Below are 27850 nucleotides of genomic sequence, written 5' to 3' on the forward strand. Positions count from 1 at the left end.
AGTACTGCCCCTCAGACAGTGCAGTGCTCCCTCGGTACTGGCACTGGAGCAGTCCTGTGCAACAAGTTTTTAAGTCGGTTCACGGGCTCCCAGGACGCCTGCAATCTCTGCGGTCTGGAAGAGTCCGTGTTCCACGTGTATGTTCAGTGTGTGAGGTTGCAGCCCCTGTTCCACTATCTGAAGTGGCTGCTTCTCAAATTCTGGTTGCACTTCAGTCCCACACTCCCTGATCTTTGGGCACCCTGTGCGGAGGGGAGCGGGCAGGCCGGAAGGGCTCCTCGTAGGACTGCTCCTGGGCCTGGCCAAGGGGGCCATCAGCCGGTCCAGGCAGCGGGTGGTCGAGGGGGTCGTTCAGCCCAACTGCCTGCTTCTCTTCCGCGGTTACATCCGAGCCAGGGTGTCCCTGGAGATGGAGCACGTGGTGTCCACCGGTACGCTCGCGACCTTCCGCGAGAGGTGGGCGCCAGAGGGACTGGAGTGCATCATCACCCCCGGCAACCAAATTTTAATTTGACCGTTTAAAGTTTAAAGTTTAATGTGTTTAAATTGTTGGTTTTAGTGCCCCTTTAATAAGGTGGCATTTGATTTACTGGTGCAACTAAAATAGTTGTAGAGCTGTTGAGTTGTGAGTGGCTTAGCCAGTCACGTGATGTTCACAAGACTCAATAAAACCCCGGCCAGTTGGATTCGGGGGATCCACGATGAGGCAGCTGGTTGTGAGCCTGGTGGGTGAACCGGTAATGTGTCGTGTGATTGTTAAACCTTTGCTAATAAACCAACTAGTTCTTAATAGCAATGTGTTGCTATGAATTCTTAAGCAAAGAACCCATGAAGCAAATACATTACACTACCCAGCTCCTACATACCAGAGCGTGCATCACTTATAGTCTGGACAGCAACCATAGCAACTTGCACTTGTATAGCACCTTTAATGTAGTAAATCGTCCCTAAGTGATTAGCAGACATTTGACACCGAGCCACATAAAGATGTATGAGGACAAGTGGTCAGTGAGGTTGGTTTTAAGGAGCATCTTAAAGGAGAAGAGAGAGGCGGAGAGGTTTGGGGAATTAATTCCAGAGCTTGGGGACTGGACAGCTGAAGGCACGGCCGCCAATGGTGGACGATTAAAATCAGGGATACACAAGAGGCCAGCATTGGAGAAGCGCAGAGATCTCGGAGGGTTGCAGGGCTGGAAGTGATTACAGAGATAGGGAGGGGAGGAGAGACCATGGAAGGATTTGGAAACAAGGACAACAATTTTAAAATCGAGGCGTTGCCGGACCGGGAGCCAATGTAGGTCAGCGAGCACAGGGGATGATGGTTAAGAGGTTAAGATGGTTAAGAGGCGTGGGCCCAGGGGCAGCACGGGCCCAGCCCACACTGCGATGTGTGTGCGCACTAGGTCCGTGCAGCAGAGCTGGTCTCCAGTCGTTTTGGTTAACCCTTGCCACTGGACCAAGACCTAGCTCTGTCAAGCCCGTGTGGTGGCTGGTGTACAACGGCCATCACAAGTTAAAAAAATCCACGCACAGGCATCTTCCACCCTTCAGGATGTAGTTCGTGATCTGGAATATTAGGTCCTTCATTGAAACACCTGGGAACTCATTCCTTTTTTTGGCGTGAAAGCAAGTTATCCTCGATACGAGGGACTGCCTATGATGTATGATGATGATGATGGTTAAATGGGACTCGGTGCGAGTTCGGACACGGGGCAGCAGAGTTTTGGTGACCTCAATTTTACGGAGTGTGGAATGTGGGAGGCCTGCCAGGAGAGCGTTGGAATGATCAAGTCTGGAGGTAACAAAGGCACGGATGAGGGCTTCAGCAGTGGATGAGCTGAGGCAAAGGGGCGGAGACGAGCGATGTTACACAAGGAGGACGCAGTCATATAATTTTCCTCTGACCTTTATTCCTCTGCTTCTCCTTCACAACAAATCCAATTTTTTTTTACAAATCATAGGAATCAGAAGCCATTCTCTTGTCTGGTATTTATTTCAGAACCTCTCTCAAAACCCACCAAGCTCCCGAGGAGGAAGTCACCTTCATGCCACCGGCAGCGATGGCACGAGTGTGGCCTTGAGTACAGGAGCCATCACCCAGAGTCCCTTGGGAGACACCGGTGAGTTGCTGCAGGTTAACGGGACTTCTGGAGGGCCAAGAAACTTCCATCCCTCGATAAAAGCGCGACTCATTCCAGGCCAGTCTCCCTCTTTACTAACCTTTTCCACCAACATCGATCCAACTACACAGGCAGGAAAACCTATATTTAAGCAATCTTAATTTTATTGTGCAAAACTTAAAACAATGTCGTTTTTAAAATGCAAAAAGCCACACAAACTTCATCCGATGAAATGGTGATTGGTTAATCCTTGCCAATCCAAACTCAAAACGGGTTAATAATCTCGGCAAAAAAATCTACTACTGCCTTTGAGAGAAAAGTTCAGGCGATACGTTTGTCACTGCAAAGTAAAATTAAAATAGCAAATTCATTTCCCTTTTAATAAATCTAAGTTTCAATTCAGCAAAAATCATGTAGCTGCACTAACACTAAGACAATAGAAGAGTTCTCCGACTGTTCTTATTCAAACTCAAGATTACAAAGCCCCCAAAAGATATGCAATGATATATATTGTTTAAAGCTGGAATGAATACAGAGACCTATTTCGCACTGACAGAAAATGCCACTGGGGAGGAGTGGGGATGAAAGCGTTGGCCAAACTGCCCAGTTCAACAGGGACATCCTGACATTGGTTCGACTTGTGCTTTTCGGAGGCCAAGAAGTTAACGGGAATCGCAGTGTGACCAGTGGTTGGGTCACGATATTAAAAAGGTGCAGCCAATTATCTACCTCAGGGTTTAATGGCCCCACTGTTTCGATTGAAAGGCTAACAAGGTCATTGAATATATTTAAGGTGGAGATAGACAGATTTTGGAGCAATAAGGGAATCAAGGGTTATGGGGATCGGGGAAAGTGGAGCTGAGTCCATGATCAGATCAGCCTTGATCTTATTAAATGGTGGAGCAGGCTCGAGGGGCCGAATGGCCAACTCCTGCTCCTATTTCTTACGGTTCTTTTGTAAGTTAGGATTTCCTAGCGTAGCTCGTTGGCTCAGTGGAGTATTGGACAGATTGACGCGGTTGTCCTGCACCAGCGCGGGATTTGAGGGGCGTGGATTTGGCGTGGAAAGTCTCGATGAGGCGACGGAGCGGAATGAACACAGAGAAGTGTTTTCACCTTTGACCGGGTCAAAGTGTGGCCTGTGTGATCTCAGCGGCGGTCAGGGTCATTAACCTGTCTGCCGGGAATTGGTCTGCCCACTCTGTTAATAAATCTGTTCAAATTTTGTTCCAATGGAAGAAGGTGGTTTTTTCATCCCATCGCTCACCTCACACAGCAAGGTCCCAACCTGAACATTGGTTGAACGAGTCTCCCTACCTATGCTTGAGCCCAGTGAACATTTCTGTGTCTCCTATTTCTCGTGCTCTTGTTCTGCAGGGTTCCTAAATTTCCCCAACCCTCTCACGCCCGCAACACGATTCTGTTGAGCCTGTCGTGCGTGATGGCTCCTGATCTGGGTTTCCCAATCAGCTTCCAGTCCAATGTACCAGGGAGAAAGGAAGAGAAGGAGGTAGTGATGGGGACGTTAGATGAAGTAGGGTTGGAAGGAGGTTCAAGTTGGGCATAAGCACCGGCACAGACCCGTTGGACCGAACGTCCTGTTTCTCAGCTGTGCAAATAGTCACAAGCTCCCCCTCAACGTTCTCTCAAGTCTATTCTAGTGCCCCAATCGCAAATGAGACACCCACACCAGGAGAACTCTCTGCATGATTGGTTGTGAATCTCCGTGGAGAGAGCTGCAAAGTTGAGTTCCTTTTTCTATTATAAACTTATTTTGTTTTTGGCAAGTTCTTCATGAAAACTAAACTGCACCCTCTATATCTTTTCTGACTGTCATCGGCAGGTGTCAGAGCCCTGAATCTCCCTGCCCCGAAGCCACAAGCAATCCCCGTCAAACCCACGTTCCTTTGAGGCGGCTGGATCATTGAATATATTTAAGGTGGAGATAGCCAGATTTTTGAGCGATAAGGGAGTCAAGGGTTATGGGGAGCGGGCAGGGAAGTGGAGCTGAGCCCAAGATCAGATCAGCCATGATCTTATTGAATGGTGGAGCAGACTCGAGGGGCCAAATGGCTGACTCCTGCTCCTATTTCTTATATTCTTTCCACACACAATACCTTATTTTTTCCAGCCATACTCCTCTCCCATATTTCAAGTCTTACCTCTCCACTTGGGTTTCTTGGAATGCTAGAATAACTTTCAACTTTCAAGCAGGAATTGGATATATATACTTGAAAAGGAAAAAAATAGCAGGGCTATGGGGGGGTTAAGAGAAGGAGGCAATGGACTAATTGGATTGCTCTTTCAAAGAGCTGGCACAGGTTCGATGGGCTGAATGGCCTCCTTCTGCGCTGTTAGATTCTATCAGTCGACTCAACAAGAATAAGGCCTCACTGTACCTCTTCAACTTGCTTGGCTGGTGCACAAGTTCACCTCTCTGCCCCCCCGTGCTGTAAAATGCGATGATTATGAGGGGACTGACCAAATCATGGCACATCTGCTGCAGGGATATTCTTAGTGGCTAAGGGTTTAGCTAGACATGAGGTGGAATGAGCTCGTTGTGCCGTGCCTCTCCATTTTTAACCCCAGATTTTAACCCCCAGGTGGATTCCCCACTCAGGCCTGTGTTAGAGTTACAGTCGGCTCTCAACAATGACATCAGGCCGCCACACGCATCTGTAAAGAAGGACCCCGTTGGCTCCGGGCGCCTGTCCTTGCTGCCTGCTCAGGAGAGCGGGTTAAAATTGAGCAGATGTTAGAGAATCGTAGAACAGTACAGCTCAGAAGGAGGCCATTTGGCCCAGCGAATCTGTGCCGGCTCTATTCGAAGAGCAACGTATCCAGTCCCACTCCCCCCGCTCTTTCCCCGTATCCCTGCAATCTTTTCCCCTTCAAGTATTTATCCAGTTCCCTTTTGAAGGCTGTTATTGAATCTGCCTCCACCGCCCCCATCAGGTAGCGCGTTCCAGATCCTAACCCCTCGCCGCGGAAAAAATCGCTTTTCCTCACACTGCCTCTGGTTCGTTCCTTCGCCAATCGCCTTTAATCTGTGCGATGGTGGCGGCTTTTGGGCAAGGCAAGAGCCAGGGGCGATTTTAGCTGCCCACCCGCCAGGCTTCTGCCGAGCGAGTGGGGTTAAAATCGCCACAGTGCTTTTTTACATCACGCACGTGGGTCTGCTGGGGAACAGAGACACCGAGAAGATTGTGTCAAGTCGTTATTTTCGTGGCATTTAGAAAGATCGTTTCCTCTCTTCTAAAAGGTGCCTCGATCTTGTGCGTGTGAACGTAGAGTGGAAAACGTCAAAAGAGCCAGCAGGCACCTGGCTTGGTCGCCCAACTCTGGTTGGACATACTCCTGGAGGCTTCGTCACATGATCACAGTAGCCCCACCCCCGCACTTCCAGCACTGCTCACCTGACACGTCCATCCCCAGTGGACAGCTCTTAATTACCCAATGAGCATCCCTGATTATAATTGTTCAACCATCGGTGGCCGTGTCTTCTGTTGCCTGGGCCCCAAGCTCTGGAATTCCCTCCCTAAACCTCTCCGCCTCTCTACCCTCGATCCTCCCTCAAGTCGCTCCTTAAAACCTCCCTCTTTGACCAAGCTTTTGATCACCTGGCCTAAATTCAACTTATGCGGCTCAGTGTCAAATTTTTAATCGCATAATACTCCTGTGAAACACCTTGGGATGTTTCACTATGTTAAAGGCACGATATAAATATCAGTTGTTGTTGTTGTTTGACTGTCCAGTCAAATGGCCTTGTTATCCCGTGTCCACTATAACTAGTAAAGGTTCACAACTGAATAGATTGGGCCTATGCTCTCTGGAGTTTAGAAGAATGTGAGGTGATCTCAATGAAACATACAAGATTCTGAGGGGGATTGACAGGGTAGATGCAGGGAGGATGTTTCCCCCGGGCTGGGGAGTCTAGAACCAGGGGTCACAGTCTCAGGATAAGGGGTCGGCCATTTAGGACTGAGATGAGGAGGAATTTCTTCACTCAGAGGGTGGTGAATCTCTGGAATTCTCTGCCCCAGAGGGCTGTGGAGGCTCAGTCGCTGAGTATATTCAAGGCTGAGATCGATAGATTTTTGGAGTCTCGGGGAATCAAGGGATATGGGGATCGGGCGGAAAAGTGGAGTTGAGGTCGAAGATCAGCCATGATCTCATTGAATGGCGGAGCAGGCTCGAGGGGCCGAATGGCCAACTCCTGCTCCCACTTCTTACATCCAAAGAAAATGAAAAAGATCACAGAGTGTTTTTTTTTTAAATGTGCCTATGATTTTTCTCCTTGGTTTGTTTGATTGTAGCTTTTGTCCTAGAGATTAATCTTTAATTCCTGGAGACTCCGGGGGGGCTTGACAGGGTGGATGCAGAGAGGATGTTTCCCCTCGTGGAGGAATCTAGAACTAGGGGGCATAGTTTCAGAATAAGGGGTCGCCCATTTAAAACTGAGATGAGAAGGAATTTCTTCTCTCAGAGGGTCGTGAATCTGTGGAATTCTCTGCCCCAGAGAGCTGTGGAGGCTGGGTCATTCAATATATTTAAGGTCGAGATAGACAGATTTTTGAGCGATAAGGGAGTCAAGGGTTATAGGGAGCGGTCGAGGAAGTGGAGTTGAGGCCAGGATCAGATCAGCCATGATCGTATTGAATGGCGGAGCAGGCTCGAGGGACCAAATGGCCGATTCCTGCTCCTATTTCATATGTTCTCATATTCTAACTGCTCGACTCACCACTAATACTGCGACGGCTCGTTATTGGATTGAGGCCTAGTTGCTGGGCCCCATGAACTGGACAGTCAATTTTATTTTTCTGTCAGAAAGATACAGGTGCTCCTATCGTGCGGAAAGAAAAACACAAAAATATCATCCCCTCCCTTTATTGCAAAATAATTTTACCCAGCTACAGTTAGCAGCCACCATTGAGGAACGATTCAAGAGATCTAGAAGCTGTATTATTTTTTAAACGAGTTAATTATAGGCAATACTAGCTTAAAACAAAATGATCAATAACCATTCGTGTAGAATGTTTTGCAATTTGTGGCAAACTATATTCCGGGGGAATGTAAACTGATACTGCTGAACGATCGGGGAGTCCAGGATTATGGGGAGCGGGCAGGGAAGTGGAGTTGAGGCCAAGAGCAGATTAGCCATGGTCTTATTGAATGACGAAGCAGGCTCGAGGGGTCAAATGGCTGACTCCTGCTCCTATTTCTTACGTTCTTATGCAACGGGCTCATATCTTGAACCTCAGAGTGTGGGGATGGTGGTGGGGCGGTGGGGGGGGGGGAGAGAATGACTTCACATGAAATTAAATTGCACAGGAACAACTGGTGTCGCTGGCGAGGGCGATTGATTGCTCCGTCCCTAGTTGGTCTCGAGAAGGTGGTGGTGAGCCGCCTTCTTGAACCGCTGCAGTCCCGTGTGGTGAAGGTGCTCCCACAGTGCTGTTAGGGAGGGAGTTCCAGGATTGTGACCCAGCGACGATGAAGGAATGGCGGGCTTTAGGTCCGAGTCAGGGCAGGGTGTGTCCGACGGGTCAGTATCTAAAAGAGAACTGTGGCTTTGGGTAGTGGGTGGGGAAACCATCATCGGGACAGATTCCCCAATGAAGGGTTCCCCAAACCCCCAAACCATGGACCCCATTTCTTTCCTCTCAGAACTTTCGGTGGTCCATCTTAGACTTGTGCCTCGTACCCGAATCTAGACCCCGCTGGGATTCCCTCGATCGAGTCATGCCTAGTGTGTCATTTTACTCATCGGGGCTCTGGTTTTTCACGATGAAATCAACTTACAAGCTTAAAAAAAAAATTTTTAAGCGATAATTTTTTTTTATGCACAAGGCTCTGAAATTCCCCAGAAGTTGATGTGCCGGACTCCTGCCATAACTCCGGCGTGAGATCGGCAAAGACCTTGGGGTGAATGTGTTCAGACCCCCCCCCCCTCCACCCGCCCCAGGTGAGAATATAATCTGCCATCTGGGTACAGAGGGAACAACGTTACAGGTTAGGGCGATTGGTGTCTCTGTTTAAACAGCCCGAGGATAAATCTTTAACAGGAGCTGGGGGTCAACTGCCAATAATTATCGATCAAACCCGATGTTAATGAAAAAGAATCAATATTTGCAATTAATGTATGATTTATGGAGCGAAGCGTTTGTCTGCCGGCCGGGAGTACGTCCTCGCCCTTAGTTCACTGCAAGAAAAGAGAAAGATTTCACATCAGTTTAAATAAGTTTTGCTGTTTTAACAATCCTCCTCAGATCAGTTTCCACTGGATTCTGGGAGTGGACAATTTGTAAGGATGTCTGCGCAAATTTAAGCCTGCGATATTTCGCTGGACTGTGTTTGCAATTTCTATTGAAGCACAAAACTTTGGCAAAACACATTTACAATGTTACCACATATAGTGGACAGAACTATTCCTTTCCCTGTCTGACCCTTCCCCACCTCCACCCCCCCTCGCACTCCTACCCTCCCTCGCACTCCCATCCTCCCTTCCCCACCTCCCCCTCGTACTCCCAGCCTCCCTTCCCCAACTCCTCCCCTCGCACTCCCAGCCTCCCTTCCCCAACTCCTCCCCTCGCACTCCCAGCCTCCCTTCCCCAACTCCTCCCCTCGCACTCCCACTCTCCCTTCCCCAACTCCTCCCCTCGCACTCCCACTCTCCCTTCCCCACCTCCTCCCCTCGCACTCCCAGCCTCCCTTCCCCCCCCCTCCCCCCTCACCCTCCCACCCTCCCGGGATTAAAAGGATTAGATTACGAAGAGAGGTTGCACAGATTAGGTTTGTATTCCCTCAAGTTTAGAACATTAAGGGGGATCTAATCGAGGTGTTTAAGACGATTAAAGGATTTGATTGGGTGGGTCGAGAGAAACTATTTTCTCTGGCAGCGTGAGACACCAAGGCGGGGGTGGTGTGGGGATAACTCTAAAGTTGTGATGAAGGGTCGTCGACCCGAATTGTTAACTCTGCTTCCTCTCCACAGATACTGCCCAACCCGCTGAGATTTCCAACATTCTCTGTTTTTAATTCCAGATTCCAGCATCCACAGTATTTTGTTTTTGTGACCTTAAAATTAGAGCCAGGCCGTTCAGGGGTGATGTCAGGAAGCACTTCTTCACACAAAGGGTGCTGGGAATCTGGAACTCTCCCCCCCCAAAATGCTGTTGAGGCCGGGGGTCAATTGTAGCATTCAAGACTAAGATTGATTGCTTTTTGTTTGGTGAGGGTATTAAGGATTATGGAACCCAGGCAGGTAGATGGAGTCAAAATACAGTTCAGCCCTGATCTAATTGAATGGCAGAGCAGGCTCGAGAGACTCAATAGTCTCCTCCTGTTCCGAATATTGCCTTGGTTATCTTGAGTTGAATCAATTCCAGGGATCAACCTTAATTTATCTCCTTTCACTACAGTAGTTTGCCTGACTAGATTGAGCAGGTTGGGCATATACTCTCTGGAGTTTAGAAGAATGAGAGGTGATCTCATTGAAACATACAAGATTCTGAGGGGGTTTACATAAGAACATAAGAATTAGGAACAGGAGTAGGCCATCTAGCCCCTCGAGCCTGCTCTGCCATTCAACAAGATCATGGCTGATCTGGCCGTGGACTCAGCTCCACTTACCCGCCCGCTCCCCGTAACCCTTAATTCCCTTATTGGTTAAAAATCTATCTATCTGTGACTTGAATATATTCAATGGGATTGACAGGGTAGATGCTGAGAGCTTGTTTCCCCCGGGCTGGGGAGTCTAGAACCAGGGGTCACAGTCTCAGGATAAGGGGTCGGCCATTTAGGACTGAGATGAGGAGGAATTTCTTCACTCAGAGGGTGGTAAATCTTTGGAATTCTCTACCCCAGAGGGCTGTGGATGCTCAGTCTCTGAGTATATTCAAGGCTGAGATCGATAGATTTTTGGACTCTAAGGGAATCAAGGGATATGGGGATCGGGCGGGAAAGTGGAGTTGAGGTCGAAGGTCAGCCATGTCTTATTGAATGGCGGAGCAGGCTCGAGGGGCAGAATGGCCTACTCCTGCTCCTAATTCTTACCTTCTTACCCTAAATGTTTTCCGTAATAGCTGGAAAACTTTGATCAAATCATCCCTTAACTTTCAAGATTCCAGGGAATACAATCCTAATTTGTGTAATTTCTCTTTGTACTTTAACCCTTGAAGCCCAGGTATCATTCTGGTAAACCTAGGCTACACTCCCTCCAAGGCCAATATATCCTCCCTAAGGTGTGGAGCCCAGAACGGCTCACAGTGCTCCAGGTGTGGTCTAACCAGGGCTTTGTACAGCTGCAGCATAACTTCTACCCCCTTGTATTCCAGTCCTCTGGATACAAAGGCCAGAATCCCATGAGCCGTTTTGCACTTTCTGACCAACATGGCTGTAGGAAGGTGGAGGTGGGGGAAACAAAGACATTGCCTCTGTGTCCAAATTTCCACTGCATTGCAGGAGGACAAGGTTGTAATATTTAGCCCCTGGTGTGTGCGGGAGCTGTCTGTGCACTTTGTTATAGTCACGGTGCTGTTTAAAGATCTGGGGCATGAGAAAGCCCAGCCTTGCGAGGACAGGGCACTCCGTCCATCCCGTTGTCAGGAGTGAGATGGAAGGACCGCAGACTTGGCCAGAACCCAGATAATCCAGGCCCCGACCTTGACCGAGGGGTTGATGATGCTCAGCCAATGGCTCAGTGGGCAGCACCCTCGCCTCTGAGTCGGAAGGTCATGGGTTCAAGTCCTACTCCAGGAACTTTAGCACATAAATCTAACCTGGCACTCCAGTGCAGTGCTGAGGGAATGGCGCACTGTCGGAGGGGCAGTTCTGAGGGAGTGCCGCACTGTCGGAGGGGCAGTACTGAGGGAGCGCCGCACTGTCGGAGGGGCAGTACTGAGGGAGTGCTGCACTGTCGGAGGGGCAGTACTGAGGGAGCGCTGCACTGTCGGAGGGGCAGTACTGAGGGAGCTACAGCCCCTGCCGCCCTTATGGTTGTTCACCAGGGAGATGGAAGTGAAGGCAGCCCTCCCTGATACCACTAACTTTGGCAGCGTCAGCAGAGGAGGACACAGGACCGCAACTCCACCGAGCAGGTCCCGTACATTCTTTTTAATTTAATTCGTTCCGGGATATGGGCGTCTCTGGCAAGGCCGGTGTTTATTGCCCATCCCTAATTGCCCCTTGAGAAGGTGGTGGTGAGCCGCCTTCTTGAACCGCTGCAGTCCGTGTGGTGAAGGTGCTCCCACAGTGCTGTTAGGGAGGGAGTTCCAGGATTGTGACCCAGCGACGATGAAGGAACGGACGACATATTTCCAAGTCAGGATGGTGTGTGACTTGCTAGGGGGGGAGCTTGGAGGTGGTGGTGCTCCCATGCGTCTGCTGCCTTTGTCCATCTGGGGGATAGAGGTGGCGGGTTTGGGAGGTGCTGTCTGAGAGTCTTTAATCTATTGTCGTTGACACAGTGACCATTGGGAGCAAGTCTACCTCAGGCTGCATTTATATTAAGGAAGACTAGTAAAAATTTCCAAGGCCAATTTCAGAAAGATAAACTGCAGGATGTAGAAACATAGAAATTTACAGCGCAGAAGGAGGCCATTCCGGCCCATTGTATCTGCGCCGGCCGACAAAGAGCCGCACGGCCCTCGGTCAGCAGCCCTGAAGATTACATATAAACCTATGAACAATGACGGAAAGGCAAAGAGCACCCAGCCCAACCAGTCCGCCCCACACAACTGCGACACCCCTTACACTGAAACATTCTACACTCCACCCCAACCGGAGCCACGTGATCTCCTGGGAGAGGCAAAAACCAGATAAAAACACAGGCCAATTTAGGGAGAAAAAAACGTGGGAAAATTCTTCTCCGACCCATCCAGGCGATCGAAACTAGTCCAGGAGATCACCCTGGCCGTATTCTATTCCCTGCAGTACTTACCATTATAACAAAAGGTCATCCAGTCTAATCCCAATTACCAGCTCTAGGTCCGTAACCCTGCAGGTTACTGCACTTTAAGTGCCCATCTAACCATCTCTGAAAAGTGGTGAGGGTTTCTGCATCCACCACTCTTCCAGGCAGCGAGTTCCAGATCCCCACAACCCTCTGCGTAAAGAAGCCCCCCCTCAAATCCTCTCTAACCTTCCACCAACCACCTTCAAACTATGCCCCCTCATAATAGACCCCTCCATCAATGGAAATAGACCCTTACTATCCACTATGTCCAGGCCCCTCAATATTTTGTACACCTCAATGAGGTCTCCTCTCAACCTCCTCTGTTCCAATGAGAACAAACCCAGCCTATCCAATCTGTCCTCATAACTAAGATTCTCCATTCCAGGCAGCATCCTAGTAAATCTCCTCTGCACCCTCTCGGGTGCAATCATGTCCTTCCTATATAACGACGACGAGAACTGCACGCAGTACTCCAGCTGTGGCCGCACCAAAGTATTCTACAATTTAAGCATAGCTTCCCTGCTCTTATATTCTATGCCTCGGCCAATAAAGGCAAGCATTCCGTATTCTTTCTTAACCACCTGGCCTGCTACTTTCAGGGATCTGTGGACAAGCACTCCAAGGTCCCTTTGTTCATCTACACTATTAAGTGGCCTACTGCTTAATGTGTATACCCTTTCCTTATTATCCCTCCCAAAGTGCATCACGTCACACTTCTCTGAGTCAAATTCCATTTGCCACTGCTCTGCCCACCTGACCAGTAGATGGATATCCTCCTGCAGCCCATGACTTTCCTCTTCATCATCAATCACACATCCAATTTTAGTCTGCAAACTTCTTAATCATACTCCCTGTATTCAAATCTAAATCATTGATATATACCACAAAAAGCAATGAACCCAGTACTGAGCCCTGCAGAGCCCCACTGGAAACATCCTTCCAGTCACAAAAACATCTATCAATCATTACCCTTTGCTTCCTACCTCCAAGCCAATTTTGGATTCAACTTGACACTTTGCCCTGTATCCCATGGGCTTTTACCTTCATGACCAGTCTACCATGTGGGACCTTATCAAAAGCTTTGCTAAAGTCCATATATACTACATCATATGCATACCCTCATCGACCCTCTTGGTTACCTCCTCAAAAAATTCAATCGGGTTAGTCAGACACGATCTTCCATTAACAAATCCGTGATGACTGTCCCTAATTAATCCTTGCCTTTCCAAATGCAGATTTATCCTGTCTTTCAGGATTTTTTCCAATAATTTTCCCACCACTGAACTTAGGCTGACCGGCCTGTAATTACTCAGCCTATCCCTTTCTCCCTTCTTAAATAAGGGTACCACATTAGCAGTCCTCCAATCCTCCGGCACCATGCCCAGATCCAAAGAGGACTGAAAAATGATGGTCACGGCCTCTGCTATTTCCTCTTTTACTTCGCTCAACAGCCTGAGATGCAGTTCATCCGGGCCTGGGGATTTATCTACTTTCAAAGCTGCGAAACCCCTTAATACTTCCTCACTCACTATATTTATTTCATCCAGAATTTCACACTCCTCCTCGATAGCAGTATCTGCATTGCCCCTTTCCTTTGTGAAAACAGATGCAAAGTATTCGTTCCCAACATCTTCCTCTTCCACACAAAGATTACCCTCATGGTCTCTAATAAGCCCTACCGTTTCTTTAGTTACCCTCTTACTCTTAGAAACATAGAAACATAGAAATTAGGTGCCCTTCGAGTCTGCACCACCATTCAATAAGATCTTGGCTGATCATTCAACCTCAGTATCCCTTTCCTGCTTTCTCTCCATACCCCTTGATCCCTTTGGCCGTAAGGGCCATATCTAACTCCCTTTTGAATACATCTAATGAACTGGCCTCAACAACTTTCTGCGGTAAAGAATTCCACTCTCTGAGTGAAGAAGTTTCTCTTCATCTCGGTCCTAAATGGCTTACCCCTTATTCTTTGACTGTGAACCCTGGTTCTGGAACTCTCCAGCAACGGGAACATTCTTCCTGCCTCTAACCTGTCCAATCCCATCAGAATTTTATATGTTTCTATGAGATCCCCTCTCATCCTTCTAAACTCCAGTGAATACAGGCCCAGTTGATCCAGTCTCTCCTCATATGTCAGTCCAGCTATCCCGGGAATCAGTCTGGTGAACCTTCGCTGCACTCTGTCAATAGCAAGAAGGTCCTTCCTCAGATTAGGAGACCAAAACTGAACATAATATTCCAGGTGTGGCCTCACCAAGGCCCTGTACACCTGCAGTAAGACCTCCCTGCTCCTATACTCAAATCCTCTAGCTATGAAGGCCAACATGCCATTTGCCTTTTTCACCGCCTGCTGTACCTGCATGCCAAACATCAGTGACCGATGTACCATGACACCCAGGTCTCATTGCACCTTCCCTTTTTTTAATCTGTCGCCATTCAGATAATATTCTGCATTCATGTTTTTGCCACCAAAGTGGATAACTTCACATTTATCTACATTATACTGCATCTGCCATGCATTTGCCCACTCACCTAACCTATCTAAATCACCCTGCAGCCTCTTAGCATCCTCCTCACAGCTCACACCGCCACCCAGCTTAGTGTCATCTGCAAACTTGGGAGATATTACATTCAATTCCTTCATCTAAATCATTGATGTATATTGTAAATAGCTGGGGTCCCAGCACTGAACCCTGCGGCATTCCACTGGTCACTGCCTGCCATTCTGAAAAGGACCCGTTTATCCCGACTCTCTGCTTCCTGCCTGCCAACCAGTTCTCTATCTATGTCTGTACATTACCCCCAATACCATGTGCTTTAATTTTGCACACTAATCTCTTGTGTGGGACCTTGTCAAAAGCCTTTTGAAAGTCCAAATACACCACATCCATTGGTTCTCCACTCTACTAGTTACATCCTCAAAAAATTCTAGAAGATTTGTCAAACATGATTTCCCTTTCATAAATCCATGCTGACTTGCACCGATCCTGTCACTGCTTTCCAAATGCGCTGCTATTTCATCTTTAATAATTGATTCCAACATTTTCACCACCACCGATGTCAGGCTAACCGGCCTATAATTACCCGTTTTCTCTCTCCCTCCTTTTTTAAAAAGTAGGGTTACATTAGCTACTCTCCAATCCATAGGAACTGATCCAGAGTCTATATAATGTTGGAAAATGATCACCAATGCATCCACTATTTCTTAGGCCACTTCCTTAAGTATTCTGGGATGCAGACTATCAGGCCCTGGGAATTTATCGGCCTTCAATCCCATCAATTTCCCTAACACAATTTCCTAACTAATAAGGATTTCCTTCAGTTTCTCCTTTTTGCTAGACCCTGGATCCCCTTGTATTTCCAGAAGATTATTTGTGTCTTCATTAGTGAAGACAGATCCAAAGTTTTTGTTCAATTGGTCTGCCATTTCTTTGTTCCCCATTATAAATGATAAATTATACAATATATTTATAGAACATCTTAGGGTTTTCCTTAATTTTACTGGCCAAGAATTTCTCGTGCTCTCTCTTTGCATTCCTAATATCCTTTTTAATTTTGCCTCTTAACTTTCTATATTCCTCTAAAGATTCTATATTCCTCTAACGTTTATGTTGATAAATGACATCAGCGTCCCTTTTTTTCTTACTCCTCCTCTGTCAGTCCCGAGACATCTAAGGGGCTCTAGAATTATTTTTCCAAGTCTTTTTCTTTAAGGGCACATGTTTGCCCTCAGCCTTCTGGATCTCCTCCTTGAATGCCTCCCACTGTTCCGACACTGATTTACCCACAAGTAGCTGTTTCCAGTCCACTGTGGCCAAATCACTCCTTAACTTAGCAAAATTAGTTTTTCCCCAATTCGGAACTTTTATTCCAGGCCTATTCTTGTCCTTATCCATAACCAACTTAAATCTGACTGAATTATGGTCACTGGCACCCAAGTGCTCTCCCACTAATACCCCTTCAACCTGCCCAGCTTCATTCCCCAAAACTAAATCCAAGACTGCCCCCTCTCATATAACCAGGGATGATGATATAACACAATCACTATTACTCCTTCTACAACAACTTGAATTTATATAGAGCCTTTAATTTAGTAAAACATTCCAAGGCGCTTTACAAAAGCGATTATGAAACAAAATTTGACAGCGACACGCAAGGAGATATTAGACAGGGCTGCAAAAGCTTGGTCAAAAAGGTCGGTTTTAAGGAGCATCTTAAAAGGGGGGGAAGAGAGGTAGAGAGACGGAGAGGTTTAGGGAGGGAATTCCAGAGCTTGGGGCCCAGGCAGCTGAAGGCAGGGCCGCCAATGGTTTAGCAATGAAAATCGGGGATGCTCAAGACGCCAGAATTGGAGTAGCGGAGATGTGGGGCTGGAGGAGATTACAGAGGTAGGAAGGGGCAAGGCCATGGAGGGATTTGAAAAGAAGGATGAGCATTTTTAATATCGACGCATTGCGGGCTGGGAGCCGGTGTAGGTCAGCAAGCAAAGGGGTGAGCGGGACTTGGTACGAGTTCGGACACAGGGTAGCTGTGGTGTGGATGAGCTCAAGTGCGGAAGGTGGGAGGCCGGCCATTGAATAGTCGAAGTTAGAGGTCGTAGAAGTGTGAATGAAGGTTTCAGCAGCAGATGAGTTGAGGCAAGGGGCGGAGATGGGCGATGTTACGGAGGTGGAAATAGGCGATCCAATAAGTCCAATAAGGAATTCAGGAAAAAGTTCCTTACCCAGAGAGTGGTGAAAATGTGGAACTCGCTGCCACAGGGAGTGGTTGAGGCGCTAATATATATATTAGATAGACAGATAGATAGATAATATATATATGGATAGAGATAGAGATATAGAGAGATAGAGGGAGAGAGGGAGAGAGGGAGATAGATGTGTGTATTACACGATGCATATAAATATAGATGCATTGAAAGAAGCTGGATAAACACATGAGAGAAAGGAATAGAAGGGTATGCTGATAGGGTGATAAAAAGTCAATCGACCAGGAGGAGGCTGGTGTGGAACATAAACACCAGCATAGACCTGTTGGGCCGAATGGCCTGTTTCTGTTCTATAATGTAATTTAAGGAACTCGTTAAAGAATATCATTGGCTACTTACTTGCCTGCACGGCAGGAAGTTTCACACCTTCAGCTGCTCTGTATTCTGAGGATTGAAAGAAACAATAATTGAAGGCGGCAGACAGACAAACATTGTAAATAAGAATGTGAATTTATTAAAGCTTCTATAAAATCCAGTCTGGTGTCGGGGAGATCCAATTCCTGATACACTATGCACTTAATCTTCGATAGTGGAGGATGGTTAAATATGTTGAAGTTGGTTGGGAGGGGGGGGGAGGGCGATCAGGGAATATATAGAAATTTCCCTCACCAGCATTAATGGGTGCGGAGCCCACGATAGGGGAGAGTGTCCATGGGCTGTGGGAGGGGATTCAATCAGTGGGTAGGGTCCATGATAGGGGAGAGTGTCCATGGGCTGTGGAAGATTAAATGGGTGGGTAGGGTCCATGATAGGGGAGAATGTACATGGGCTTTGGGAAGGTATTCAATGGGTGGGTAGGGTCCACGATAGGGGAGAATGTACATGGGCTGTGGGAGGGTATTCAATGGGTGGGCAGGGTCCACGATAGGGGAGAGTGTACATGGACGGTGGAAGGAGTCGGAGTAATACATTGAATAGGCTTGTCTCATTCCATGATTTATGATGTTCTTACGGTAGTGCATGTACCTGTGACATCACCAGCCCTAGCTTGGTGGGCCGAGTGCTGTAGTGCCAAGAGGTTGCTGAGCATGGAATCGCGCAATGGCTCGTACCCTGGAATCCCTGCAGACGAATCTGCTTTGCAAGATTACAGAGTGCTTTCACTCATACCGAGGAGTATGGGTCGGCAGTACTCTCCTATAGAGCCGTGGTTTGCGTGCTTGGTTATTTAATTCAGAGAACCGAAGACGAACACTGAAGAGCTGTAGAAAATCCCATTCTAGTTGGGAGTCCAAAGCAATCTCACGGCCGTCCCCAAAATGTGCCGCGTAGGTTGACCATGGCTGCGGTAGTGTTTTGGCGGGACGCTATAATTCACCTCCGTATCCAAGAGTTTTTGCTCCTGATCCATGTTGGGTGACCCCATCTACGAAGGTATGAACATACGAACAGTGACGGACAGGTAAAGACCATCAAGATCAGCCGTGATCTCATTGAATGGCGGAGCAGGCTCGAGGGGCCAAATGGCCGACTCCTGCTCCTGTTTCTTATCTGGTCCATTGGTCCCACACAATTGCGATACCTTGTGTATCACAGCATATACATTCTCCACCCCACCCCAAACCACATGTTCTCCTGGGAGAGGCCAAAAACAGATTTTAAAAATCCCAGGCCAATTTGGGAACAAAAAAATCTGGAAAATTCCTCTCCGACCCGTCTAGGCGATCGAAACTAGTCCAGGAGATCACTCTGGCCATTATTTTCCAATGCATGGGCATTGTGTGAGCCTATCGTTGGGCTCGACTGAATTTGTATTGCCTCGAATAGAGACTATTGAAGGGTGATCTGATCAAGGCGTTTAAGCAACATAAGAGCATAAGAAATAGGAGCAGGAGTTGGCCATTTGGCCCCTCGAGCCTGCTCCACCATTCAATAAGATCATGGCTAATTTGATCCAGGCCTCAACACCATTTCCCCGCCCGCTCCCCATAACCCTTGACTCCCTTATCGTTTAAAACTATTTCTATCTCCACCTTAAATATATACAATGACCCAGCCGCCACAGCTATCTGGGGAAGACAATTCCAAAGATTCACATCTCTCAGAGAAGAAATTCCTCCTCATCTCAGTTTTAAATGGGCGACTCCTTATTCTGAAACTATGCCCCCTCGTTCTAGATTCCCCCACGAGACGAAACCTCCTCTCTGCATCTACCCTGTCGAGCCCCCTCAGAATCTTATATGTTTCAATAAGATCTCCTCTCATTCTTCTAAACTCCAATGAGTATAGGCCCAATCGGCTCAACCTTTAAAATGACTTGACAGGGCAAGATGCAGAGAAACGTTTTATTCTGATGAAGGGGAGGGAAGAGATTCAAGAACGAGGGGCACGGATGTTCAAATTAGAGCAAGGCCCATTGAGGAGCAAAATCAGGACGCACTTCTTCAGACAAAGCCAATGTCACCCCCACCCCCGTCAAATATTTTTTTCCCTCCCGTGAGAGGTAACTTTTCCAGCGGCAAAGGTTGGTGAGCGGCGTACACGGGACCTCCCAATTGATGCACAGTCTGGCACCCGTGCACCTTGGAGCATGGGGGTGGGGGGGGAGGGGAAACAGTGCACAAAGGGTAGCGTAAATCTGGTACTCCCACTCCCCAAAACACTGTGGATGCTGGGGGTCAATTGAAGCTTTCAAGCCGAAGATAGATTTCTTTTATTAAGGCAAGGTTATCGAGGGAAAGGGTCCAAAGGCGGGAAAGTAGAGTTGAGGTAGAGATCAGCCATGTTCAAATTGAATGATGGAGCAGCCTCTTAAGAACATAAGAAATTGGAGCAGGAGTAGGCCCTATGGCCCCTCGAGCCTGCTCCGCCATTCAATGAGATCATGGCTGATCTGATCTTGGCCTCAACTCTACTATCCCGCCTGCTCTCCATATCCCTCGATTCCCCTAGACCCCAAAAACTTACCGATCTCAGCCTTGAATATACTCAGAGACTCGGCTTCCACAGATCTCTGGGGCAGAGAACTTCAAAGATTCACCACCCTCTGAGTGAAGAAATTCCTCCTCATCTCAGTCCTAAATGGCCGACCCCTTATCCTGAGACTGTGACCCCTGGTTCTAGACTCCCCAGCCCCGGGGGAAACATCCTCCCTGCATCTACCCTGTCAATCCCCCTCAGAATCGTGTATGTTTCAATGAGATCGCCTCGCATTCTTCTAAACTCCAGAGGGTATCGGCCCATTCTACTCAATCTCTCCTCTTGGGACAACCCTCTCTTCCCAGGAATCAGCCTGGTGAACCTAGGGGAAGGTGGGGGAGGCAGCTGGATGCACTCCTCCTGCTCCTATGATACAGGTTGGGGGCGGGAGACGTACTTTTGAAATCACAATCGTTTTCACAGGTAGATCAAGAAAACTAAGACGTACGTTCACAGTTATACAGTGGCAGACGAGTCTCTGTTTGTGGCACCTTGGTTCCATTCAGATAGACGCACCAGCAATCTCCCGTGCTGGGCCAGCACTGTATGGCTTTGTAGTTGCCCATCTCATCGCATTGGGGACAGAAGATGCCAGGAACAATCATCTTTCCCTTGCACTGCCTCTGACAGTCGGTTTCCGCCTTGGGTTCTACACAAGGGAAGATAATGACGGACGTCACAAGGGTGCTCTTCACGTGCTAATCTTCTCTGCCTCTGTCCTATGATTCTCCGCCTCCTGTTCACATTCCTCCATGGCTGCCCCACCCCCAATTCCCTATCTCTGTAACCTTCTCCAGCCCTACAACCTTCCGAGATCTCCCAATTCTGGCCTCTTGATAAAACCTCTGAGTTCCATCGCTCCGCCATTGGCAGCCGTGCCTTCAGCTGCCTGGGCCCCAAGCTCTGGAACTCCCTCCCTAATCTTCTCCTCTGCTTTTAATTCGCTCCTTAAAACCTGCCTCCTTGACCAAGATTTCCTGTCCCAATATCTCCTTGTGTGGCTCGGTGTCAAATCGCTCCTGTGAAGCGAATGGTACATTTTACCACATCAAACTTGATGCCTCTGCATCTCCATTCGAGACGCGCAGGACTGCGAGGTGGTGCTGAGCTGGGTTTCATAACTGTTCTGACTCCTGGCTCTCCAGTAGAAGGAGGAGGGGGAACGTTCCAGGGGCGGGGAGAGAGGTTGTGTCTCAGTATCCTTCTTCTTCTTAGCCACCCCGAGACCCCCCCCCAACCCCGGAGTCGAGGATGACTTGCTTCCGCACTAAAAGGAGTTCTCAGGTGAGTGATGAGACCAATGCGGGATGTACAGTCTCTGTCACAGGTGGGGCAGACGGTGGTCGGAGGGGCGGGTGGGTGGGGGGCTTGGTTTGTCGTGCGCTCCTTCCGCTGTTTGTACTTTGCTTCTGCGTGCTCCCGGCGAAGAGATTCAAGGTGTTTGGCGTCTTCTCGGATGCTCCTCCTCCACTTTTTGAGCCGGTCTTGGGCCAGCGATTCCCGAGAGTCGGTGGGGATGTTAAATTTTTTCACGGAGGCTTTGTGGGTGTCCTTGAAACGTTTTCTCTGCCCTCCTGGGGCTCGCCTGCCGTGACGGAGCTCAGAGTAGAGCCCTTGTTCGGGAGTCTAGTATCGGGCATGCGGACAATGTCCATCGAGGATGATCAATGCCTCGATGCTGGGGATGTTGGCCTGAGGGAGAATCTGTGGATTCGCTGCCTGAGAGAGCTGTGGAAGCTGAGTCATTTAATTTAATTTAAGACAGAAATAGACAGCTTCTTAATCAATAAGGGAATAAAGGGATCGTGGGGAACGGGCGGGCAAGTGCAGCTGAGTCCATGATCGGATCAGCCATGATCGTATTAAATGGCGGACCAGGCTCGAGGGGCCAAATGGCCTACTCCTGCTCCTATTTCTTATGGTCTTATGTAAACCTCTTCACTCAGAGGGTGGTGAATCTCTGGAATTCTCTGCCCCAGAGGGCTGTGGAGACTCAGTCGTTGAGTATATTCAAGACAGAGATCGATAGATCTTTGGATATTAAGGGAATCAAAGGATATGGGGATAGTGCAGGAAAGTGGAGTTGAGGTAGAAGATCAGCCATGATCTCACTGAATGGCGGAGCAGGCTCGAGGGGCCGAATAGTCTACTCCTGCTCCTAATTCTTATGTTCCTTCTTATGATGGGCCTAAGTTGTGTGGAGAGACCGGAGAAGCTGGAATTGTTATTCTTGGAGCAGAGAAGGTTTGGAGGAGATTGACCAGAATGGTACCGGGGATGAGGGAGTTCAGTTATGTGGAGTGGGACAGAGACAGGGTATAGGGACGGGTTAGGAGACGGAGATGAGGGGACAGGGAGGGGGGAATAAAGCGGGGTGGGATGAGGCTCATGTTTAAAATAATCACTGGCATGGACCAGTTGGGCCAAATGGCCTGTTTCTGGGCTGTAGATTTGATTATGTAAAAAAAAAACGTTCCTACACACAAGCTATTCTTTACTTGCAGACATAGCTCCTAAACTCCCGTGTTATTGACTCCCCAGTAGTAGGAAGGAAATGTCCCCCTAATCAATTACCTAATCAAAAACCCTTGAAAGGTTTACAAACCTCAATCAAATCTGCTCTTGGTCTTCTCTTCTCCAGTGCAAATAGTCCCAAAGATATCAAGTCTCTCCTCATAACCTGAGTCATACCCCCAGCGTCATTCTGATGAATCTAACCTGTATGCAGTCTATGTCTTTGGCTTGAAGCCCCCAGATGCTCACATGATCTGAATGGTGACAGATTAGGAAAAGGGGAGGTGCAACGAGACCTGGGTGTCATGTTACATCAGTCATTGAAAGTTGGCATGGAGGTACAGCAGGTGGTGAAGGCGGCAAATGGCATGTTGGCCTTCATAGCGAGAAGATTTGCATACAGGAGCAGGGAGGTCTTACTGCAGTTGTACAGTGCCTTGGTGAGGCCACACCTTGAGTATTGTGTACCGTTTTGGTCTCCTAATCTGAGGAAGGACATTCTTGCTATTGAGGGAGTGCAGCGAAGGTTCACCAGACTGATTCCTGGGATGGCAGGACTGATATATGAAGAAAGACTGGATCGACTAGGCTTATATTCACTGGAATTTAGAAGAATGAGAAGAGATCTCATAGAAACATATAAAATTCTGCCGGGACTGGACAGGTTAGATGCAGGAAGAATGTTCCTGATGTTGGGGAAGTCCAGAACCAGAGGTCACAGTCTAAGGGTAAGGGGTAAGCCATTTAGGACCGAGATGAGAAGAAACTTCTTCACTCAGAGAATTATGGAATTCTCTACCACAGAAAGTTGTTGAGGCCAGTTCGTTAGATATATTCAAAAGGGAGTTAGATGTGGCTCTTACGGCTAAAGGGATCAAGGGGTATGGAGAGAAAGCAGGAATCGGGTACTGAAGTTGCAAGATCAGCCATGATCATATTGAATGGTGGTGCAGGCTCGAAGGGCCAAATGGACCTATTTTCTATGTTTCCATCAATGGGTCGAGAACAGACCCAGACACGAGTTGAGGAACTACCCCGGTGGGAGAGAGCTTCGGGAACCACAGGTCCACAGTCCCCTGTTCCTCCCTAGCTTGCCACCCTCCCCGTGCATCAGGTCTCAAATTACTCATATGGTGCATCGCAAGCTATTGGCCCTGAAATTCCGGCATCCCAGTGTCGGTTCGGAGTTCCTACGGACCCGGGAAGGCATCGGAAATGTCGGTTTCCAACTCACAATGCGCATACGCTGGAAACCGATCTGCCAAGTTTCTGGCTTGACAGATCCTCCGCAGATCGGGAGCGAGGACACTTGTAAGTGGAAATTTCTGATATTTACGCTCACAAATGTCCTCAAAAATCTTGCGCTTGAAAAAGCCGGAGCATAGCCTATTTTTACAGTCAAATGTTTTAAAAAACATATAAAAAATAAAGTTATTAAAACATATTTTATCATTAAAAACCCTCCGCACAACGGTAAGCTTATTTAAACATTTTTTTTTTAAATCGGTAAATTATTTTTTTTTAAGACATTAATAACTTTAATTTAAATGAATGTAGTGTAATTATTTTCTATTTTTTATTACTGTTTTGGGTGTTTGGGGCTGTGTTTTGGGTGTTTCGGGCTCTATCACAATCATAGTAAGAGGAGTTTAGGACCCTGCGGAACTCCTGTTACTATGATACCTTACCTGATTGGCTGCCCAGAGCCATGTGACTCCAGCTCGAGGCCTGCGCATGCGTCGACGTGCATGGGCTGCGACTGGCAGTCAGGGGAGGCCTCAGCATCGGAAAGTCCAACGTGGGCACCAGCTTAAGGTAGGTGCGTAATTTTTCCCTAAAATGCTCGCGGGAAGGCCAGACCGGAATATTTTCTGAAAGGAATCTATCTCATTAACATGTGACTGAATCAGCACCAACTGCTTCCGCCATCTCCCTTGGCTATGTTCCCGCTAAGGCACGCAGTAATCTGAGAGGTCCCACACAGTCCGCCTATCGACTTTTACATTGTAATGTGTTTAAGGAGGGGGTCATCATCATAGGCCGTCCCTCGGAATCGAGGAAGACTTGCTTGCACTCTTAACATGAGTCCTCGGGTGACGGAGCAGTCCAATACGAGAGCCACAGTCCCTGTCACACGTGGGACAAGTAGTCGTTGAGGGAAGGGCTGGAGTTGTCCATTCGAGTTCTGACGTTCCAGGTCCCGAACTTCATGTTCGAGGAGTGGAAGATGCCCCTGCGCGAGTTCTTTTAACGTGGGGTGGTCGTTGCACACTGGCTACCACACGGGTTTAGCTGAGCAAGGCCTTGGTCCAGTGGCAAGGGGGTCCAAGACGACTGGAGACCAGGCTCTGCTATATGGGCCCAGTTGCCTACGGCGAGATGTTGGCCACAGGCTTGGCGCTGGGTAGCGCCCTTGATGGTAGGTATATACTTGCATTGGAGGCCGTTCAGGGCAGGATCACTCGGTTGATTCCTGAGACCAAGGGATTGTCTTATGAGGAAAGGTTGAGCAGGTTGGGCCTGTACTCATTGGAGTTGAAGAATGAGAGGCGGTCTTATTGAGACGTATAAGATTCTGAGGGGGATTGACAGGGTAGATGCAGAGAGGATGTTTCCCCTCGTGGGGGAATCTCGAACTAGGGGGCATAGTTTCAGAATAAAGGGTCGCCCATTTAAAACGGAGACGAGGAGGAATTTCTTCTCTCAGAGTGTCGTGAATCTTTGGAATTCTCTGCCCCAGAGAGCTGTGGAGGCTGGGCCATTGAATGTATTTAAGGCGGAAATAGACAGATGGTTGAACGTTATGGGAGTAAAGGGGTTATGGGGTGTGGGCGGGGAAGTGGAGTTGAGGCCAAGATCAGATCAGCCATGATTTTATTGAATGGCGGAGCAGGGACAGGGCCGCTAAAGGACTAGCGGCCGAGAGCGTCGGCATTTGCGCCGCTTGGCAAATTCAGCGTGCCGGTGCCGGTGGCGCTGAGGAGTGTCGGCGGGAATGTAACACCAGTGTGCAAAGCCCCGGGAATCGACACGGAGGCAACATTTGATTTTGCGCTGCACCCCCTAATGACCCCGCCAGAGAAGGCCTGGCGTGCAGCGCTGTCCCGGGGCGCTAAAGGAAGGAATGCCTGCACAAGTTAAGTGCGAGTGTAATTTTTTTTTTTGCGGTTTAACTTTAAAAGAAAAGAAAGACTTGCATTTATATAGCGCCTTTCAAGACCACCGGGTGTCTCGAAGCGCTTGACAGCCAATAAAGTACTTGTGAAGTGTATTCACTGTTGTATAAGATTATGAGGGGGCTTGACAAGGTGGATGAAGAGAGGATATTTCCACTGATGGGGGAGACTAGAACTAGAGGGCATAATCTTAGAATAAGGGGCCGCCCATTTAAAACTGAGATGAGGAGGAATTTCTTCTCTCAGAGGGTTGCAAATCTGTGGAATTCGCTGCCTCAGAGAGCTGTGGAAGCTGGGACATTGAATACATTTAAGACAGAGATAGACAGTTTCTTAAGGGATAAGAGATTAAGGGGTTATGGGGAGTGGGTGGGGAAGTGGACCTGAGTCCATGATTAAATCAGTCATGATCGTATTAAATGGCGGAGCAGGCTCGAGGGGCCGAATGGCCGACTCCTGCTCCTATTTCTTATGTTCTTATGTAATGTGAGAAATGCAGCAGCCAACTTGTGCACAGCAAGCTCCCACAAACAGCAATGTGATAATGACCAGATCATCTGTTTTTCTGTTATGTTGATCGAGGGACAAATATTGGCCCCAGGACACCGGGGATAACTCCCCTGCTCGTTCTCAAAATAGTGCCATAGGATCTTTTATGTCCACGTGAGAGAGCAGACGGGGCCTCAGTTTAATGTCTCATCCGAAAGACGGCACCTCCGACAGTGCGGTACTCCCTCAGTACTGCCCCTCCGACAGTACAGTGCTCCCTCAGTACTGCCCCTCTGGCAGTGTGGCGCTCCCTCAGTACTGCCCCTCCGGCAGTGCGGCACTGCCTCAGTACTGCCCCTCCGACAGTGCGGTGCTCCCTCAGTACTGCCCCTCCGACAGCACAGTGCTCTCTCAGTACTGCCCCTCCGACAGCACAGTGCTCCCTCAGTACTGCCCCTCCGACAGCACAGTGCTCCCTTAGTACTGCCCCTCCGACAGCACAGTGCTCCCTCAGTACTGCCCCTCCGACAGCACAGCGCTCCCTCAGTACTGCCCCTCCGACAGTGTGGTGCTCCCTCAGTACTGCCCCTCCGACAGTGCGGCGCTCCCTCAGTACCGCCCCGACAGTGCAGCGCTCCCTCAGTACTGCCCCTCTGACAGTGCAGCACTCCCTCAGTACCGCCCCCTGACAGTGCAGCACTCCCTCAGTACTGCCTCTCCAACAGTGCAGCACTCCCTCAGTACTGCCTCTCCGACAGTGCACCGCTCCCTCAGTTGCCTCTCCGACAGTGCGGCACTCCCTCAGTACTGCCCCTCCGACAGTGCACCGCTCCCTCAGTACTGCCCCTCCGACAGTGCGGCACTCCCTCAGCATTGCACTGGAAGTGTCAGCCTAGGTTTTTGTGCTCAAGTCCCTGGAGTGGGACTTGAACCCACGACCTTCTGACTCCGAGGCGACAGTGCTGCCCACTGAGCCACGGCTGGGGTTATTTGTGGTGAGTATTGTATCGGAAATGGGTTTTTTTTTCCCCCGATTCTTTTTTATTTGCAGGGAGGCCTCTCTCAGGGCACTACGAAGCCGGCTCTTTAGCTCGGGCTATTCAGTTGCTTACCCGGCCTATCGATCTAAGAGAGGTGTGCATCGCTTCCCTTAGCGCTCTGCTCCACTCTCAGGGCCCAGCAACCAAATTCTGTGGCTGCCATTTTTCGACGCTAAATTTAGCGATTGCCCGGCATTAACGCCTCAAGAACCCTCCAAACCGAATTTCTCGTCTCGCGGTTTCTCTGGTACCTAACCAGCCGGCCCCCACTGGGCCCTTTGCCCTCCTGCGTTTCCTGTGGATTAAACAATCGGTTGCCATAGTTACCCGGCGTTTTCAGCTGGACGTCGGGAGGTCCGGTCTTGGAGGCGCTCATTATCAGCGGCTGCATCACCATGCTGGAGAAGATCTTTCTCCCTGTCGCACACGGAAACAATGCGGCGGTGTCAAAGGCGTGTGACAAAACGTTGACGCAATCGGAGAGCCAGCGGGAATGGAGCCGACGCGGAGTTTGCCCGCTTATGCCCGTCACCCCCAACAGCTCTCGCTGACCAACGCTGGCTCCTAGTCCGGCCATGCCGCGAGTGTAAAATTCTCATAATTGCTTTCAAATCCCACCATGACCTCGCTTCCCCCACCCCCCCAATCCCTATCTCTGTAACATCCCCCCAGCCCTGCAACCCTCCGAGATATTTTTAAATGTGGTGAGGGTTTCTGCCTCTACCACCCTTTCAGGCCGTGAGTTCCAGACCCCCACCACCCTCTGGGTGGAAAAAGTTCTCCTCAACTCCCCTCTAATCAGAAGAGCATGAGAAATAGGAGCAGGAGTCGGCCATACGGCCCCTCGAGCCTGCTACGCCATTTAATACGAT

The 27850-nt window shown here is 48.8% G+C and overlaps 1 protein-coding gene across 2 annotated transcripts in view; it reads right to left on the bottom strand.

The window, feature by feature from the left end:
* Positions 1-1890: 1890 nt before the first annotated feature.
* Positions 1891-27850, bottom strand: part of cd74b (CD74 molecule, major histocompatibility complex, class II invariant chain b) — a 49900-nt gene continuing 23940 nt past the window's right edge. Inside the window, exons 7-10 of one of the 2 annotated variants that reach the window (XM_070877989.1) lie at positions 27306-27395; positions 20208-20408; positions 17184-17224; positions 1891-8322 (exon numbers count right to left, since the gene is read on the bottom strand). In XM_070877989.1, coding sequence (XP_070734090.1) covers positions 8320-8322; positions 17184-17224; positions 20208-20408; positions 27306-27395 — 335 coding nt within the window. In that variant the 3' untranslated portion in view covers positions 1891-8319. Of the gene's footprint in view, positions 8323-17179; positions 17225-20207; positions 20409-27305; positions 27396-27850 lie in introns of both variants that reach the window. The other variant, XM_070877988.1, reaches the window with a different exon arrangement.

This window comes from Pristiophorus japonicus, chromosome 4 (genome assembly GCF_044704955.1).
Source record: "Pristiophorus japonicus isolate sPriJap1 chromosome 4, sPriJap1.hap1, whole genome shotgun sequence".
Classification (NCBI taxonomy): domain Eukaryota; kingdom Metazoa; phylum Chordata; class Chondrichthyes; family Pristiophoridae; genus Pristiophorus; species Pristiophorus japonicus.